At 40.6% G+C, this 13,782-nt stretch overlaps 2 protein-coding genes and 1 pseudogene across 3 annotated transcripts; all 3 read left to right on the forward strand.

Annotated features, from left to right (window-relative positions):
• Positions 1–1,735: 1,735 nt before the first annotated feature.
• On the forward strand, positions 1,736–11,122 carry LOC145492758 (neurocalcin homolog pseudogene; annotated as a pseudogene). Its single transcript, XR_014050051.1, has 2 exons — positions 1,736–1,809; positions 9,289–11,122. The product of XR_014050051.1 is annotated as a neurocalcin homolog pseudogene (transcript).
• LOC145493436 (uncharacterized) lies at positions 3,892–5,912 on the forward strand. Its single transcript, XM_081472904.1, has one exon. The coding sequence runs from the start codon at positions 4,194–4,196 to the stop codon at positions 5,907–5,909; it is 1,716 nt and encodes a 571-aa protein (XP_081329030.1). The 5' UTR covers positions 3,892–4,193; the 3' UTR covers positions 5,910–5,912.
• Positions 11,123–11,435: 313 nt separating the features above from the next.
• Positions 11,436–13,304, forward strand: LOC145493137 (outer dynein arm-docking complex subunit 1-like). Its single transcript, XM_081472532.1, has one exon. It carries the CDS (start codon positions 11,624–11,626, stop codon positions 13,265–13,267), a length of 1,644 nt encoding a protein of 547 aa, XP_081328658.1. The 5' UTR covers positions 11,436–11,623; the 3' UTR covers positions 13,268–13,304.
• Positions 13,305–13,782: the final 478 nt, after the last annotated feature.

A 13,782-nucleotide genomic window follows, 5' to 3' on the forward strand; every position in this document is an offset into this window, starting at 1 on the left:
GAGCAATGTCAAGTTCACGTAAGAACATGGCTTGTCGAAAATAAACTGTGTTTGGTGCGATAATGCGTTTGTCGTTATTTTCTTTAAAACAATGTATAATAAAACAATTATGAGATTCGGTGGTTTTTGTGATATCCGAAATAATCAAGGTCTCGGTTAGCATTATCAGCCTCAGCCTTCGGCGTCGGCTGATAACACCGGCTTACTTCGACCTAGTTTATTCCGGATACCACAAAAACCTCATCCAATAATTGTTTAATATTGCATTGCAATATTGCGGATTTTTTTTGTTTTGGCTTCGCGCAGAACAAGAAGTGGACGGATGATAAAGACATCTAGTAGGGCTGTGTTTTGAGCGTAACTTCTCAAATATCATAAGTTACGTAAGTTCGTGTCAAAAAAATGCCATTTCTTTTTTATTTCCCGTGAACTGTGGAAGAACCAATTTATTTTCCGTGAAACGTGATCTTTACCCCCCCCCCCCCCCTTCCCTTTACCTCTCCAAAGCTCAGTCAAAAGTGTCCATAGATCTTGAGGGAAAAAACGTATAAATGTAATTCATAGCTCCTATTAGCACTTTTACATAGTAAATGGTTGACTATGGCGGAAAAATTTGGTCACGCTGACCTGGATCTTACCTAGCACTGAATATGTACCAACAGCTAATCTTAGGTACCGTAATGCATGGAAAAAGATTCTAAAGCGCTGGAAACTTTAAAGCTATAAATTATTTGTACGTCTCGTGTTTGTGAGCATATATCCTATAGAACTGAAAAATTGAAAAACCCTTAATTAATAATAAATATTTTAAACGAGGTAAAAATTTTAAATCACGAATGATTATAGAAATACTTCCCCTCTATTGAAGTATAAAACAGTACTGTTCGAGGAGTTCACAACAGTACTGTTCACAACAAACTATACGAGGAGGGAATTGAATGCCTTTTCGATGAGGGAATCTATTTTAAAACAAGTAATACCAAACAGAAGATGTTTGCGCATGCAATGAATCTTTGAGTATTTTGTCTATATATGCTTCCAGAAAACGCTTTGTCGAAGTCCGAAGTGTGTAATGCAATCTAATGAGTCAATTAATTCTATATCTTGCACGCACGCAAACTTATAAATGTTTTAAGTTTTAAACGTTTCAACATTCACGAGAAACGATAAGAACGCAGCTAAATTGAGAACCGGCCTTTCAGTACAAAAATTTATTTATATAAGTCATTTTTAAGGTAGCGAATTTTCACGTACAACACCAGCGAGACTCTCAAACTTTCCCAAAAGTCAGTGAATCACACAAAACAAACATCTTTGAGAGTAGCGTTCGAAGTTCAAGAACTTGAAAACCAGTCAGTCTCAATCACTGTGGTAATTACCTTACGTATGCCTGGAGGAAACACGGAATGTTTTTGCTTTGTCTGTGACAGCAAGTCCTAGCCCAAGTAACCAATACAGTTGTTTTGCCGGTCATGCCTTTACAAAGGTATAATTAGTTTCTCATTAAGACTGAAGTCCTAAATAGGATCAGAAGCACTTTTATGTACTTGCTAATAGCGGTCGAATTGTTTCCCAAGCCACAGGAGTGTGAACGAATAAAATAAAAGTTTTTCAAACAATGGCAGACGAACCAATCGGCTTTTCTTGTCTCATGACAATAAACCCAAAACCGAACTAAGCCATTAACTAAAACTGTGTGAATTTCTTCTCCATTGCCACTGGTGTAAAAACATTTAAGACGTCCGTTTTCCAGTGGTTTTTCTCTGTAAGAATTCAAACTCTTCCGTCAAGACGTATAGCTGAAAAAAGGTGAGGGAGAGAAATTTTTTTTTCGTTACATTGTATTGGGACTATTTCCCGTTTAAATTCAGTGAAGGCAGCTGGCGAGATTTTTGTAGACTATCGCAAACATGGGGTTAAAAAACAGCCAGATGTTTAGAGTCGGTACAGGCTAAAGAAGGTAAAACCCATGTGAAAATATAACTTACAAATCGACCTTAGTTTCATCTGTGCATGACTCCTTACTCGACGCATTTTTTTCACTTCAAGTTAACTGGAATAAGTAAAGTTGGTTTAAATTTTAATCAAAATCGTGCGAGCTTCAAATTGCAAGTCATCAGCTTCGGAGAACTCGATCTCGTTCTTTCCAGAATGCTTTACTCTCATCGATATTTTGTTTTTCAACTCGTTAGTAACTCATGTTTTAATAACAGCATCGGAAAACACGCACTGTCGAGCAAATACAATCCCTAAAGTATGTCACTCAAGAACACCTTGAAGTTCCTGTACATAACACTTCTGATTAACGATCATCTGGGGAATTATTTGTTGAGTACTTTTCTCCGTGACTGAAATTAAAGATCTACTGCTTTTGAACAAGAACAAAGTTGAATAATTTTGAATTATACGCAGCGAATCATGACAGAACAGTTTTTTTCCGACTGTTTTCTCGGTTGAATAACATTTGTCGGTATTATCAGTTTTTTATGACCGTCATTCTTTTCTACAGCGCAAGCTTATCCACTTAACTTCTCCCTTGTTCAATGTTCATTGAGGGACGGAACTGTTGCTATTCGGGTTTCAGGGCAGGTTGCGTTACTATACATTTACTATAATGGATCCAAGTGTAATCGCTTGGAAATGTGAGTGAGGGTTGAATTTTGTATTTCTAGTCTTCGATAACAACTTGCCAGGCGAAAGGTTTTGTCTTAGTTGGCTCGAGGGAATGCACTTAAAATGATTAATTTTTAACTATGTTTTACGAGGCCTATAACAATGTAAGTGACACTAATTATTCAATTCCTTTCAATTTATCCTCGAGCGAATCTGTCTCATTAATATCTTTTAATTACAGTTGCTTTAGCTTTAGTAATTATGCCTACTCTTTGTAGGCTTCACATTTATTTTGGGTCTGTATTTCTTCCCTTACATTTCCCAAAAATTTATCATGGCGTGTTTCGCCGCCTTTGAGCGAAACAAACTTCACCAGTTTTTAAAGATTGTTTCCTTTTCACCTAAGCGCTCGATTTACGCTTTTTTGAGTTTTTCTTTAGCCTTTGCCTCGTTTTCTCGCTGATTTTAAGTTTTGTTGGCTGTTCCTACATTCCAAAAGGAACGTTCCTCAAGTATCGACTGTTCCTCGTTTTTGTGTTCCTATTGACTATAAGAGGACCAGATTTTTTGCATGGTAGGAACCAAACGTTCACTCTAGTGTAAAAGAGGAACTTTCGTTCCGAGTTCCCAACTGTAAATGGAACATATTGTTCTCAAACTGATAAATTAAGACTGTTTTGTTCCGAGTTCCTTTCTGTGCATGGAACCCATTGTTCCGAAATTGGTAAACTAGGACTGTTTTGTTCCGAGGTCCCCTCTGTAAATGGAACACATTATTCCCAAATTAGTCATTTAGGACTGTTTTGTTCCGAGTTGCTATCTGTTGATGGAACACATTGTTCCCAAATTGGTCATTTAGGACTGTTTTGTTCCGAGTTTCTATCTGTTGATGGAACACATTGTTCCCAAATTAGTCATTTAGGACTGTTTTGTTCCGAGTTTCTATCTGTTGATGGAACACATTGTTCTCAAGTTGGTCATTTAGGACTGTTTTGTTCCGAGTTCCTATCTGTAAATGGAACACATTGTTCCCAAATTGGTCATTTAGGACTGTTTTGTTCCGAGTTTCTATCTGTTGATGGAACACATTGTTCCCAAATTGGTAAATTAGGACTGTTTTGTTCCGAATTCTCATCTGCCAATGGAACATACCGTTCCCAAATTGATATTTTTGTTCCGAATTCCCATCTGTGAATGGAACAGTTCGTTCCCAAATTGGCCACCTATTACGAAGTATAGGACTGTTTTGTTCCGAGTTCCTATCTGTAAATGGAACATATTGTTCCCAAATTGGTCATTTGGGACCAGATTTCGGACCATTTCTCTGCGCATTCCTATTTTGTTCCCAAATGGAGGTGTACTTTGTAAGGCAAACAATAGGGCGCGCTCAGACCTGCTTGGGCAAGTTTGGTTGCATGTCACTGTCATGAATTTTGCACAATAGTAATGAGGGCGGGCAAGTAAGGGCATGACTTGGCAAATACAAACATATATGCAGTTCCTTTGCTTGTCATCGGCTCATTGGTTATGGGTCAGATTTAAAGGAGATCGTGTTGGCCAAATGCTCTTCAAAAGGCAAAATGAGCAAGAAGTGCAAGGTCAATTGGTCGGATATCGATGGAGCATCACCCAAACCAAAACGGCTTCACTTGGAAAAGGATGAAACCGACAGCTTGTATCACTGCCCAATACAAGAGTGTGACCATGGTGGATTTCAAAGTCAAAGAGGGTGCAGAAAACACGTTAATACCAAGCACAGTTGGTTCTTTTATTTCGATGAAAAGCCCAATTCGAAAGAAACCACAGATTCGCTAAAGGTAGCAAGAAATGTTCCAATGGTGAACACAATTCAAGATCAAACAAGTGAGACTACAAAACATGCCGGAAAGTTACTTCCCTCATTTTCATTGTCTTGTGACATTGGCGAAGTATTCACGAGATGGTTGACTGGAAGTGGTGGCGGTTGCAAGAAAGATCGCGCAGCTCAACAAATAGTGACAAGATGCTTTAAGTTTCTTAGATTTTGTTGTGAAGACGAGGAAGAGTTGACTTTTGACATGGTGGACTTTAGTTTGTGTTCTCCAAATTTGTTGTTCAGGTTTATCGACTACTTACAAGACGAATGCAAGCTTGGACATGGTGGACGTTTAGGCTACATAGATGCCATTTCTGAAATGATCGACTTCAGAAAGCTTCATGGCGCATCAGAGGCAGTCTTTCGAAAGTTCTCTGCAACAGAGCTGTACCTCAAAAGAGCGCGAAAGACGGTTGCTAAGATGATGATATTGCAGTGGACACAAGATTTAGACATCGAAACACTAGAAGCGAGGGGCCATTGCGCAACAATGGAGGAGTTGTTGGAGGTGGTGAAATTCCATCTGCCGCGCTACGAGAATACCGTGAAGATTTGCAAATCGAGTCCAACTCAAGTTAACCCTTCAGACTTGACATTTGCCACGAAATTCGTTGCCATGTATCTGTTCATCAAAGTGAAGGGGTCGCGTCCCATGACTTATCAATATTTGACGGTGGACATGATTGCTACAGCTAAGGAAAAGGGTGGATTCATTGATCAGAAAACGTTCAAGACTGCTGGAAAGTATGGATTTGATTCTTTGATTCTGACCGATGCAAACATGCAAGTTCTCAATGGCTACATCTCGAACGTCAGACCTTTGCTTAAACCCCAGTGCGATTTCGTTCTCGTCAACAGAAATGGGGGCCAACATGGTAAATTGGGGGAGATCATGAGCAAACTGGTGTTTGATGCAATTGGAAAGTACATCCATCCCACGCGTTATCGCCAAATTGTTGAAACGCAGAGCCTCAATGAGCACACTAGCGAGGAGCAGAGGATTTTGTCGGAAGACCAAAAACACAGCTCTGCTGTTGCCAAAGTTCACTATCAAAAGCAACGATCCCGTGAAGTTGCTTTGAAGGGTCACGAGTGCCTACAAAACCTTCAAGGTGCCAAGGGTTCAGAGGTGGACGAGGACGTCCACGCAAGACTCGGAGATTCAACTTCCGACGCCGGGCCTTCAGTTGGAAGAGTACAAAATATCAACTCCTCCCCCAATAAGGACGCCCTGCCTAAAAGAATCTTGCGCTCTCAGAGGAACATTCGTCGTGTTTTGAAATTCACAAAAGAAGAGGACGATTTTCTAAAGGAAGGGATAACTAAGTACGGGTTTGGACAGTGGACTGCTATTTTGAGAGATGACGATTTCCAATTTCAAGACGGAAGAACAGCGGACTCTCTAAAGAAAAGGGCTGGAATGAAAATGCCACTCGGTTAGCAATTCAACTAGCAAAAACAACAAATGCACACCAACTAAAATGCAGAGGAAACTGGACCATTTAATTATCGCAATTCGACAAACAGCTAGCCTGTTAACACATCTACAGAACGCGTTTTATAAATGATCAAACTGTAATAAACTCTAATTTCTTGGACACAAAAGTCTATTCTTGTAACGAGTTATCGTAGGTACATGTAGCGTTCTGAGTGCCTAATTCTATTTACTTGATGTGGAAAATTGTCAAACTACTGAAAAAGACCACCCTACGGCCTATCTTACGAGGAAAAAAAACCGCTTTTACTTTTGACTAGTAAAGTATCGAGTTAGAACGTTCTGGGATTTTTTGACTGCTCGTTGACTGCTGGATTTCCTCTTTCGCTTCTTCTTGTTAGAAGTACTAGCTCGAAGTAGTTCAGCAGAGACTGCACAGTCGTTGAAGCTTGAATGAGGCACAGACGCACCACTTGTGTTCGGAAGAGGAGTGATGAAAATACTCTGTACCTCTTCCGTCTCATCCACTCCATTACACTGCTGAGTGATGAAAATACTCTGCTCCTCATCCGTCTCATGTGCATGTTGCTGATGCTTTCCAGTGAGTTTTCTAGACGACTTTTCTCGCCACGTAATTTTCATGTCGATGCCATTTTTTGTCGCAGTGGTCAGCAATCAACAGTTATTTTACACCAAACAATAAACTCGATTAACAAGCCACAGTGACGGTAAATTCGTGTGAGAGGAATTTAGGAAATGATGTCTACTCATGGTCCCAGTAGGGGCTATCAACAACATCAACCAGAACTAATGAGGCAAGCGAAAAGAGTTGAGAAGATATTATCTACAGCGGCGTGTTTTCATCGTGTATCACACAATTATTACGACCCATGTTAAAAACACGAACAAGAATAAATAAACTGAGACAGTTCTCATCTTGATGTTGGGGAAGGTAGGAAAGCGACGTATCAGTGTCACTGGCTTTTGAAGAAAGATGTAACATCTTCTATGTCACCGCAAATGTGGGATGTGGTTCAATAAAAACAGTTAAAACAGAATATAGAAACCAGAGATAAGTAAAATCTTGTATTTCAAAGGCCAAAGGATAAAAGCGCAAAATGTTATGCTTTAGTTTTGCAAAGAGATATTAAAACAAATCTGAACATTTTTGCAAAATCCGTGAAATCCGTCCTTTCCGCCGTGATTACAAGAAAGTTTCACTTAACTACCTCCCAGTACTGGAAGTTTCCACCGAAGGTTTTTCCTATTAATGGCGGAAAGGACGGATTTTACGGATTTTGCGGATTTTTTAATTTAATTTAAATCTTCTCTTTAAAACTGTAAGTATAATATAAATAATATATTATAATATATCATTAATAATATTTTACTTACAGTCTTAAAGAGAAGAATTAAATAAAACCAATTTAAAAAATCCGCGAAATCCGCGAAATCCGTCCTTTCCGCCATTAATAGGAAAAACCTTCGGTGGAAACTTCCAGTACTGGGAGGTAGTTAAGTGAAACTTTTTACTAAACACGGCGGAAAAGACGGATTTCACGGATTTTGAAACATTGATAGATTTAACTTAGTCTTTCCCTTCCATGTCTCAGTCAAGTGTCTTCTTGTGAGAGAACAGTTTGGACCGTTTACCTTTAATTTTTCAACTTTGTTTCAAAATCCAACAACGTTGCTGTTTTTCAATTTTATATTGACTGGGAAATTGCAGTTCAACTCCTAAATGCTTTTACGCCATGGAGCGACAATGAAATGATATAATATCTAAGACTTAACAGATTTAACGAAAATTAGCAAAAGGAACGAGGACATTTGGGAAACGATCTTTGTAGGCTTCACAATTATTTTGGGTCTGTATTTCTTCTTCTTCTTCTTCTTCTTCTTCTTCTTCTTCTTCTTCTGCTTCTGCTTCTGCTTCTGCCTCTGCTTCTGCTTCTGCCTCTGCTTCTGCTTCTGCCTCTGCTTCTGCTTCTGCTTCTGCTTCTGCTTCTGCTTCTGCTTCTGCTTCTGCTTCTGCTTCTGCTTCTGCTTCTGCTTCTGCTTCTGCTTCTGCTTCTGCTTCTTCTTCTTCTTCTTCTTCCTCCTCCTCCTCTTCTTCTTCTTCTTCTTCTTCTTCTTCTTTTTCTTCTTCTTCTTCTTCTTCTTCTTCTTCTTCTTCTTTTACCAACACCCTGGTATAGTTTGAGTCCGCCGTGACTTCATATCTTTTAATAGCCGTACTTGCCGGAAGTGGACAAATGCATTGAAGATCAAAACATTTGTACATGAACATGATACAAATTCCAACCTCGTACTCGTCTAGAGACTACGTTTCCCTTCACCAGCGGTTGGTAAATGAGGGACCCCGTAAAGTTCTGTTTAAGGTCCCAAAATATTGGACTTTCGGTTGAATTGCCCATGCCTATTAGACAGATACGTTCATTTCCATTATTTTAAAACTAATCAAAATCATGCCTGTAACGGAACTCTCGAGAGTCGATTGTTTCGTCAAGCTTGCGCAGTGAAAGCGAAGACTCGATCGAGGAATGAGAATGATTCAATATTGTACCACAATTGCTACTAATCTCGCAATCTGATTGGCTAATTTGTCGTTGTCGATAAGAGTCCAGACAACGCTGCTCGCGTCAATGTGTCACGCTCTGAAAAAAACATTTTCTTTGACGTTGATATTGTGGTAAAAAAACAAATAGAATGATACGATACGTCATCACAGTGATCAAAATGTTGTGGACTCACGAGGCGCTGCCGAGTGAGTCCACAACATTTTGACCACTGTGATGACGCATATCGTTGTCGATAAGAGTACATACAATGCTAAACCACATTCGATTTGTTAATTTCGTGATAGAGCGGGTCTGGGCATCTATAAACCAAACGCAAGTGCACTATAATGACTCTGGCCAGTCACAAGACACAGGCAATCCAGTGAACCAATAAGAACTTGAGGCAAATATTTGGGTGTTCCAGATAAACGAAAGGTGTGCAAACGAGTCAGAATTGGTTTTGGTAACAAGGTTTCACTTCTGAAAGAATCGGCCATCCTGGATTTCGTGCTGTTTTTAATGGCAACATAGCATTTTTCAACCTTGTACATCTACTAAAACTTATGCTCGTAATTATTAATTTAGCCAAACTGATCAGTGTTTATTTAACGTACTAATCAGTTGTTTAAAGTAGGCAAAGAAGCAAGATCATCTGTCACTTATAAATGGCCGCAGGAAAAGACAGTTAGATATGTGTTAAATGTTGCTGTGGGATAGACGTAAGCGCTATTTGGCGGAATCCTGTGTATATGAACAATTTAGTCGATGCGATTTTTAACTGCATTACAATCTTATTGTTAAATTAATTCTCTCGTTCATTTCAGGCGATCAGTCAGTGGAAACCTTATCCACTACAGTAGAATCGGGGCAACTTGGCGACAATTAAACACCTCTAAAAGGCCCCCCTACTAGCCGCTTGCTCGTGATTCAACGGACTTGCGCGCCATTTAAAGAACTTGTTCGCAGGTGATTCGACACTGGATGACACAGCATTATGGGTAACAGGAAAACCAAACTGAAGAAAGAGGAACTAGACGAATTGATGGAGGGCACCCGTTTTACTCAAGAAGAAATTGAAGATTGGTACAAAGGTTTCATGAAAAGTTGTCCCAGTGGATTTGTCTCTACGACGGATTTCGAAGATATGTATTCTGATTTTTTCGAGGGGGACGCATCCGAGTTTGCGAATCACGTTTTTCGCACGTTCGACTCGGACAAAAGCGGCTTCATTGACTTTAAAGAGTTCCTGTACTCGTTGTCGGTCACATCACGGGGTAACTTAGAAGAGAAATTAGAGTGGGCTTTTAAGATCTACGACGTCGACGGGGACGGGTATGTCACCAAGTACGAGATGGAAGCTATCATTAGGTCGGTGTATAAGATGTACACAGATAGTCGACTGGGGAAGAAAGAAACGCCAGAACAGCGCACTGCGAGGATTTTCGAAAAGTTTGACTTGAACAAAGACGGCAAGCTCACCATGGAGGAGTTCAAGACTGGTGCACGAAGCGATCCGTTCCTAGTTTTGATGATGCAGTATAAATCGTTGCACGGCAATAGGAGAGGGTCGGATTCCTCCGTGTCCTCGATGGTGAGCGATAGTTAATCTGCCGATTTTTTCTTACTCCGACGAAAGAACAATTTCATTCTTGATGGCGTTGTCTTGTAACATAACTGATGTTTTTAAAGTCTTTTTTTTTTCTTGTTACTTCTGATGCTTTAGCCATAAGCAAGAGAGAATTATCTACATCATCGTCTCTTACCTAACATAATCCAGAATAAAGGTTTAAATCTTAAAATCTTGTACGTTTCCCCTCGGTTGACTGGAATCAGAGAAAATGGCGGGTGTTGTGTCATAACCTGCACGCCGCAGTCCCCTTTAGGGATTACATAGCATTTAGTATTAAAACCTGGACTTGTAATGGAGAATGCAATGGCTTAGCCATCGTGATATATTAGCAGTTTTTAAAAACTGGATCATTGTATAACGCAATAGACCCTTTTACAGTTATCTGCTCGGTGACCTGGCCTTTGAATGGCGGCGAGGCTGGAGGTGACCTTCCTTCAGATACAGTCCTCTCTGCTTTTGTCACGTAAATTAACCTAGTTAGCATTAGAACAACTTGTTCTACACAACAAAAGCAGTGAGGCCTGCATGTATCAAAACAAGGTCAACTCCAGCCTCGCTGCCATTCAACGGCCAGGTCACTGAGCAGACAACTGTAAAATGGTCTATTCGAGAGTTTTCATTGGCTTAGCTATCCTGGGTTATGAGCCATTATACCATGCTCTACAAATACGGTTAGCGTACGCGTGATTTCTTGGGCGTTTTTATTTTTATTTTAGTTTAGTTTTCTGTATTTTGGGGGCGTTTTTAATAAAACAATTATTCCACTCGCGCCTGTTGGATATGAGATGATCTTAGCCAACTCGATTTTTGACGCTCATCCTGCCGGCTCCAAGAGGAAAAAGAGGAGAGCGTCGCACTGCAAATATTCCTTAATTTGCAATGATTTTCCCGGAATTGTTTAACGAACTGCGCCATTTTCGTATCTTTTCTTAATGAAAGCTGCCAACGGCTTTAATAAGGCAGCTTTGTGAATCTGTGTAGATTTACAAAATGACTATGAAAACTATATGCCAATGTTAACCTGTAGTGTTGCTTTAAATATTTCACGAGTCCTGCAGTACTTCGGCGCGGTTTTGGCTACATCTTAAGCCGAGTCAAAATACTAATGGTGAGTAAAAACGTGCAGAGACACTTCGCACTAAGATTCCTACCAAGCGAAAAAAGATTATCCCAAGTCTTTCTTTCTTGAAAGCCAAATAAAACTGGATTTGCTTTGAGCGTGCAGGATTGGAACAAACCTGTTAAACAGGTTTAGTAGAGTATGAAAACTGTTGGATATTTTTTTGTACTTGTAACAATTTTGAGTTATTTGTACGCTAAGGAGTGAAGATGAATAAAGAATCTTTGAAGCGCTCGCGGATCGCGAACGAGTCTACGTAACGCACGAAATTAGCGTACGCAGTAGAAGGTTTACGTCACAAATACTACTACACTGTTACTTCGCAAAAGGGTTTGCTTAACAGTGTTGCAGTGTAATTTGCAGCGTGATTTGTTGCTTAACCCGGCGTCCTTTTTCCTGCTTGAGGTTAATGCGAAGAAAAATGCCAGGCCTTAGGGATGAAGACAAGGTGGATCCAGTTGAGGCACAGCTCGAGGCGCAAATGGAATTGAGTCACCTCCAGCGGCAGTACCGCTGTATGCGCAACGACAAAAGAACTTACACCGAACAAACGGAAAATACAGTGAGGAAACAAAAGATGGCCATCGAAGCCCTAGTGAAGGACAATGAAGAGCTAGAAGCAATGATTCAGGTGGCGAGAAGCCGGCAGAACGAATTGCTTGATCAAGGAAACGTGAAAAAGATTGCGGATCTTCTTGATCGCGAAGTACAGGTTCAGGAAGAAATCAAAGAAGAGAAAGAGGCTGTCGCGCGCGTTGAAGACGAAGTCGCCGCCATGAGTGAGACGATCAACCAACAGTGTAAGAAAATGGGAGGTAGCAAGGATGTTTATCATCAGAAACACGTCGCGAACATGAAGCTAACTCGAGTTTTGGAGAACAGGTTGGACAAGATGACTAAGAAATTTAGCATTGCCCTGACCGACAATTTGAACCTCCGAGAACACATCAATCACATCGAAGGGCATAAAGCAAGGTTTCTGGACCTATACAGGCGTTTGCAGATTGAACTCTCCGAGGGAAAGAAGGAAATCGATCGAATCTCGGAAATGGCGACGGCGCATTTCAATGCTAGGGACGAAGCGCAGCACAGGATGGCGTCACTGCGCGAGCGCGCGGAAAGAGATCTAGCCATGTATAACGCAGACATAAAAGACGTCAAGCGCGTCCTCGAGCATGATCGGAAACTTCGCGAATTCATGACGACGAAAGCCGAAGATCGCGTGTCAGTTCTGGAAGAAGAATTGACAGCTCGCACAGTTAAGAAGCTCGAAACTCAACTGACTGGGCTGCGTCAAGAGGCGAGCAAGTTTGAAAACATCTTCGATAAGATCAAAGAAGCTACTGGCATCGACGACACGGACACCTTGGTGGAGTCGTTTATTGAGAATGAAGATCAAAACTTCGCGCTGTTTAACTACGTGAACAACTCGAATACGGAAATCGAAACCTTGCAAGATGAAATTCGATACTTGAAGGATGAGATCGAGATGATCAAGAGAGAAGGCGTCGAGAACGATGTGCGCAGAAAAGTAATTCTCACAGAACTGGAAGCGAAAATGAGCGCTGCCACAGACGAGTTAACAATCGTGAAAAAGGAATACAAGATGAGCAGAAGACAGCTGGAGCTGTTGAAGCCAAAGATCGAAGCCGTTTTTAACTCGACCAAGTGCGACCGCGCATCCATTACAGAACTTCTCGGAGGTGGAGTGACCGTCGACGACAATAACATCATGCAATATCTCGGAATTATTGAACAGAAATGCAACCAGCTCTTACAGATCAAAGCGCTACAGAAAGTGAAGTTGTCCATGGGCGAGGCCGGAGAAACACCTATAGATGGCCTGCAGGGAGCTGGGCCCCACCCTGCGCACGACAACATTTCCATCGTGCCTCCACCGATCGAAGAGGAAGGCGATCACTGGTATTCTAACGATGCTAAACCACTGACCATCGAAGAAGTTCAGGCTCTCATATTGCAAGGGAATGTGCGGGGTGGAAACTTGAAGGGCGCAGGGGTGTCGAAGTACCCCGTGAAAAGGAAGCGCGCGTAATAAACATTTTTCAGAAACTAAATTTAATTCAACAAACTGCCCTATCTGATCAAGTAACCTTTTCAGTTATTTCTAACAGTGGAATTTCAACTAATTTATGTGGAAAATAATTAATTAATTAATTAATTAATCAATTTTAACTAATAAAGGTGCTGAATGAATTGAGCCTAATTTTTCTGGCTTTGTTTTGGAAATCTCTAGATCAGAGTATCTTTTTTAGCACGATTCTGTTTTTTGTTATATATGAGTACTAAACTCCAAATTGGCCGAGCAGCAGTCATTTAGTAGCAACTAAAATCTCGGCCACAAGAAAGAAGGATGTTTTACGAGCAGCATGAATAACATTTTTATACAAGCTACCTAAACTTGAAAAAAAGTCCGGCCGATGTGTTTCGAGTTTAACCTAAAGCAATCCGTTTTAATTTTCTCCAATTTCCCCCATCTGACCTCTTTCTGGCTCTCCCGTGTTTCTTCGTTATTGTAACATTTCGGTTTCTATGACCAGTTGGTAAGCT

This window comes from Orbicella franksi, chromosome 7 (genome assembly GCF_964199315.1).
Source record: "Orbicella franksi chromosome 7, jaOrbFran1.1, whole genome shotgun sequence".
NCBI lineage: Eukaryota > Metazoa > Cnidaria > Anthozoa > Scleractinia > Merulinidae > Orbicella > Orbicella franksi.